This window comes from Danio aesculapii, chromosome 22 (genome assembly GCF_903798145.1).
Source record: "Danio aesculapii chromosome 22, fDanAes4.1, whole genome shotgun sequence".
Lineage (NCBI taxonomy): Eukaryota > Metazoa > Chordata > Actinopteri > Cypriniformes > Danionidae > Danio > Danio aesculapii.
In genome coordinates this window covers 37995705-38001865 of record NC_079456.1, presented here as the reverse complement: position 1 = coordinate 38001865, position 6161 = coordinate 37995705, and the positions used below count along the sequence as shown (strand labels likewise).

At 34.8% G+C, this 6161-nt stretch overlaps 1 protein-coding gene across 3 annotated transcripts in view; it reads left to right on the top strand.

The window, feature by feature from the left end:
• nicn1 (nicolin 1) overlaps nucleotides 1–4288 on the top strand; it is a 29358-nt gene extending 25070 nt beyond the window's left edge. For all 3 annotated transcript variants that reach the window (XM_056448366.1, XM_056448365.1, XM_056448364.1), the window contains exons 5-7: nucleotides 1–28; nucleotides 2835–2939; nucleotides 3011–4288. The exon at nucleotides 1–28 is cut by the window's left edge and continues 41 nt beyond it. In XM_056448366.1, the coding sequence (XP_056304341.1) occupies nucleotides 1–28; nucleotides 2835–2939; nucleotides 3011–3052 (175 nt within the window). In that variant the 3' untranslated portion in view covers nucleotides 3053–4288. The remainder of the gene's footprint in view (nucleotides 29–2834; nucleotides 2940–3010) is intronic.
• Nucleotides 4289–6161: the final 1873 nt, after the last annotated feature.

The following is a 6161-nucleotide window of genomic DNA, read 5'->3' as shown; positions in this document are numbered from 1 at the left end:
GCCTGTAGATGAACCTCTTGATCTTAAAGTGAGTATTTTATGTCTTATAATCGATTGCATAATGTGCCTTATGAATATTGTAAAACTTGTTCAACAGCATACGCAGTGCTGCCATTACAGTCTGCTAATGCCGTTTCATTCAGCAGCACACACACACACCTTTGTAGTTTCTATGTATTTATGCACCTCAGAGGTGTTAATTAACGCTGTGGCTTAAAAACAGACTGAAAACATAATTAACGGAAATGTATGAAACTCGCCGGTTGTCGTTGTTCAATCCCCGAGCATTGTGGCCTTGTCCCAGTTTTCATTTATGGGTCACTTGCATTAGAAATGTAAGATGCTTGTCTAGGTTTTAGAGTGTCTCTAGTGATGATGAGTGCAGTACCTAATGTTTATTTAAACAGTTTCAACACCTGAAGAACAGGACGAGTGGAAATGATTCACTGTTTACCTACAATACAGTGTTTCATCAGGGAAAAGACATGTACAGTGGCCACTTCATGAACTTCAATGATAGATAGATGGATAGATAGATAGATAGATAGATAGATAGATAGATAGATAGATAGATAGATAGATAGATAGATAGATAGATAGATAGATAGATAGATAGATAGATAGAACGATACATAGATAGACAGACAGACAGACAGACAGACAGACAGACAGACAGACAGACAGACAGACAGACAGATAGACAGATAGATAGATAGATAGATAGATAGATAGATAGATAGATAGATGGATGGATGGATGGATGGATGGATGGATGGATGGTCAGAAAGAAACAAATGTAATCTCAATATATGACTAAAAGTATAAAATATTATGAATATTGATTAATCATAAGAAAATTGATTCCTACAGTAATAATTATTCTCCCATGTATGACAGTGCTTTACTGCCACTTGCTGGACAAAACTGAATCTGCAACTCGGAGTACATTGAGTGTGTGTGTGTGTGTGTGTGTGTGTGTGTGTGTGTGTGTGCGTGTGTGTGTGCGTGTGCGTGTGCGTGTGCGTGTGTGTGTGTGTGCGCGTGTGTGTGTGTGTATATATATATATTGTGTGAGAGAGAGATTTATTATTTTCCTGATACTCATTTTAAGGTTTTATTTATTTTATTTATTTGTGTGTATTTTAAGATATGTCTGTACATAAAAAAGTGAAGAATTCTGTAAAAGCAATTCTGAAATTGCTAGTTTATTTATCAAACAGTTGCAAATATAGTCAAGTCAAATATTATGATAACAATATTTACTTTGAGACCACACAGTACCAATACTTTATCTTATTCTAATTCAATTAAATCTAATTTATTGTTAGTTTGGCCAGTTGGCATGTTTGTTTGGACAGAAACAAAGTAATCCTAAATGTAGGTTTTGTTTTTCTATACAGCTTAAAGTGACATTTAAAGGCTTAATTAGGTTAACTAGGGGGGTTAGGGGAATTAGGCAAGTTATTGTATAACAGTGGTTTGTTCTGTAGATCTGTGTTTCCCAACCCTGTTTCTGGAGGCACACCAACAGTACATATTTTGGATGTCTCCCTGACCTGACTAATTAACTTCAGGTGTTGGAGTCTCTTCTGATGTTCTAATTAGGTGATTCAGGTGTGTTTGATTAGGGAGACATTGAAAATGTGTACTGTTGGTGTGCCTTCAGGAACAGGGTTGGGAAACACTGATCTAGACTATCGAAAACAAACAGCTTAAAGGGGCTAATAATATTGACCTTTAATTTTTTTTTTTTTTTAATTAAGAACTGCTTTTATTCTAGCTGAAATAAAACAAATCAGACTTTCTCCAGAAGAACAAATATTATCAGACATACTGTGAAAATTTCCTGAATCTGGTAAACATCATTTGGGAAATATTTAATAAAGAAAAAAAAAAAAATCAAAGGGAGGCTAATAATTCTGACTTCAACTGTGTATATATATATATATATATATATATATATATATATATATATATATATATATATATATATATATATATATATATGAATGTGTATATATATGAATGTATAGCAAAAGGTGTATTTTAGTTTGAGTTATTTTAGTATGATTATTTTATTTATTATCATTATTATTATTTTTTATTTATTTTTTTTTTTTTTGCATGCTCGACCCTGGAGCTCATTGCAGATATATTTTTGACAAATAATAAACAAAATATTATCAAAAACACATTGTATGAGTCAAAATTACATATTTTTAATGTCTAATATTTACTATTAGAAACGTCACATTTCATGAAGGTATAAATATATCAAAACGTATTCATTGGTTAGTAATATACTCTGCTGAGAACTTAATTTGGACAATTTTAAAAGGAAATCTTTCATTTTATTTTATTTATTAATTAGTTAATTATTTTGAACCATCAGATTCGAGATTTTCTCATAGTTGCATCTCGTCTAAATATTGTCCTATCCTAAAAAAGTAATAATAAAAATAAATAAGTTAATTAATTAATAACAATATATATATATATTTAACCCTGTGTTGGTGTGGGTTTCCTCCGGGTGCTTCGGTTTTCCCCACAGTCCAAACACATGTGCTGTAGGAGAATTGAATAAACTAAATTAGCTGTATGTATGTGTGTGAGAGTGTGTATGGGTGTTTCCCAGTACTCGGTTACAGCTGGAAGGGCATCTGCTGTGTAAAACATATGCTGGATAAGTTGGCGGTTCATTCCACTGTGGTGACCCCTGATTAATAAAGGGACTAAGCTGAAGGAAAATGATAGAATGAATGTACCATTAACAAACAGTTGATGGTGTGTGTGTGTGTGTGTGCGTGTGTTTGTGTGTGTGTGTGTTTTATCAGGGTCTTCCTGATCCAGAAACAGTTTCCTCCAGCATTCAGCAGATGTGGGCTCTCACTGAGATCATGCAGGCCAGCCAAACCGCAGCTTCAATCGGACGCTTCGATGTGAGTTACAGTTTAGCTGACACAGTTATCTCTCATGCGCACCGAATTAACAGTGTTTACTCTGTTTTCAGGTTGAAGGATCTTATGATGTCAAATTACTGTCGTACACATAATGGGCCTCATAATCGGACCGAACTTTGACTTGTAGTTCATTCAGAATTTAAAGGGATTGCTTCATTCAGTATTTATAATTGGTGAATGGTGCCCGAGATTTTGAAGCTCCTAAAAGCACATCCATACAACTCCACTGAGTTCATGTAGGAAGCTGAAAACCATAAATAATAGTTTTAAGTAAGGAATAATTAACGATGGGCCATTGAATTATTCAAAATGTTTATAATGGAAGTGAATGGTGTCCGAGTTTTTGAAGCTCCAAAAAGCACATCCATCTATGATAAAAGTAATCCGTTCAACTCAATTGAGTTCATGTAGGAAGCAGGAAATCAATAATAGTTTTAAGTAAGGAATAATTGATGATGAGCCTTTGAATTATTTTAAAAGTTTATAATGGAAGTGAATGGTGCCCGAGTTTTTGAAGCTCCAAAAAAGCACATCCATCTATAATAAAAGCAATCCGTTCAACTCAATTGAGTTCATGTAGGAAGCAGGAAATTGATAATAGTTTTAAGTAAGGAATAATTGATGATGAGGCTTTGAATTATTCTAAAAGTTTATAATGGAAGTGAATGGTGCCCGAGTTTTTGTAGCTCCAAAAAAGCACATCCATCTATAATAAGAAATCCAAAGAACTCCATTGGATTAAGAAGCTGGAAATCGATAATAGTTTTATGGAAGGAATAATTGATGATGAGGCTTTGAACTATTCTAAAAGTTTATAATGGAAGTGAATGGTGCCCGAGTTTTTGTAGCTCCAAAAACACATCCATCTATAATAAAAGTAATCCAGTCAACTCAATTGAGTTCATGTAAGAAGCTGGAAATAAATAATAATTTTAAGTAAGGAATAATTGATGAGAAGCCTTTGAATTCTAAAAGTTTATAATGGAAGTGAATGGTGCCCGAGTTTTTAAAGCTCCAAAAACACTTCAATCTATAATAAAAGCAATCCATACAACATCACTGAGTTCATGAAGGAAGCAGGAAACTATAAATAATAATTGTAAGGAATAATTGATGAAGGGCCATTCGGAAAATGTGTAAACGTACTCCACTTCATGTCGTGGCCACATCACCACCCCGAGGTCTAATAATTCAGTTTAAGTGCAGTTTAAAAAAGGCTTTCAGCACAAGTTCAAGAGCTTGTACCGTCTAAAATATTAAGAATGTGAATGTATTTATTTGCTCATTTGTGTCGTCACATTCAATAAAAAACATATTTCATGCATAGACTGCAGATGTTTCTCATTGATCCGCACCTTGACATTTGTAAATGATGTTAATATATCTTAGCACGTAATTACATTACCACAAGCTTCATTCTCAAGATCTATGGTCATATTTCCTCAATAAATAAGCCTCTGCTGCTCATAATATTGAGATTTTCCTTTTGAGATCGTATCTCTCTCTATCAGGACTTGACTATCTTTTGACGTCTGTTTTCAAACGTTAATGAAATGCGTCTCATTTGGTGTTAATTAAAACTCAATGGACATGTTCATGGTTGCCAGGCAGTAATCAAGAGCGGCGCTGCTTCCTAATGCTAATCATTGGAAATCAATGGTCGGCGTCCAAGAGAGGAGCCTCCATCTGTTTCTGCTGGCGTCTCCATCCGAGACCATCGGCTACGCAACATTAGCCTCCAAATGGAGCTCCATGGCTCCACAATGTCATTCAAAAAGAGCTTCTTTAGGTGGAAACTGACGGATGGTATTCGTATGTTAAACTAATCTTAAGTGAGTAAACGTGGTGGCACTTTGAGTCATTTTATGAACTGCACCATTTTGAAAAGGGTGTGATGTGGTTCAAATCAATAGCTCAACCAAAAATGATACTATAATTTACTTTAGGAATCTTCTTCTTTTTTTTTTATGTACAGTCGATTAACCCAAGTTTATAATGGAAGTGAATGGTGACCGAGTTTTGAAGCTCCGAAAAGCACATCCATCTGTAATAAAAGTAATCCATACAACTCCATTGAGTTCATGTGGGAAGCAGGAAATTGATAATAGTTTTAAGTAAGGAATACTTGATGATGGGCAGTTGAACTATTCTAAAAGTTTATAATGGAAGTGAATGGTGCCCGAGTTTTGAAGCTCTAAAAAAGCACCTCCATCTATAATAAACGTAATTCATACAACTCCATTGAGTTCATGTAGGAAGTTGGAAACCATAGATAATAGTTTTAAGTTTGGAATAACTAATGACGGACTATTAAATTATTCAACAAGTTTATAATGGAAGTGAATGGTGACCGAGTTTTGAAGCTCCGAAATAGCACATCCATCTGTAATAAAAGTAATCCATACAACTCCATTGAGTTCATGTGGGAAGCTGGAAAACGATAATAGTTTTAAGTAAGGAATATTTGATGATGGGCAGTTGAACTATTCTAAAAGTTTATAATGGAAGTGAATGCTGCCCGAGTTTTTGAAGCTCCAAAATAGCACATCCATCTATAATAAGAAATCCATACAACTCCATTGAGTTCATGTAGGAAACTGGACACCATAGATAAAAGTTTTAAGTTAGGAATAACTGATGACGGGCCTCAGCTTGCATCATAAAGGCTGCATCCAGATACTATTGCCAAAGTTTGGATTAGGTTTAAATAACTATTAATGTAAAACAAAGGAGTACATGTTTAAATGTTTCCTTCAGTGTATTGTTGCATTGTATTGAGTCGCCAGTAAGCATTTTATGTGTGTAATGGCTGCAGGATCTTTAGTCATTCTATTGTTTATCCAGTAGATGGCAGTAGTAAACAATTGATGTACTGTAAAACGCCTACAGTTACACATTGGTAAATCAACGTGCGTGTGTGCACGCGTGTGCGTGTGTATGTATGTGTGTGTACTGGTTTTGGTGGTTTACAAGGACTTTTTTTGTATAATGACATAGTTATGACCTAGTTGTACTCAATCACGGTGGTTTACAATGAAATGCATTACTTCCTCCCCTCTCCCCTGCTGAAAAAGCCATCTTAAACCAGCCTAGGCTGGTTTTAGCTGGTTACCAGCCTGGTTTTAGAGGAGTTTTGGTCATTTCCAGGCTGGTTTCCAGCTATTTCCAGCCTGGAAATGACCAAAAGCCCTCTAAAACCAG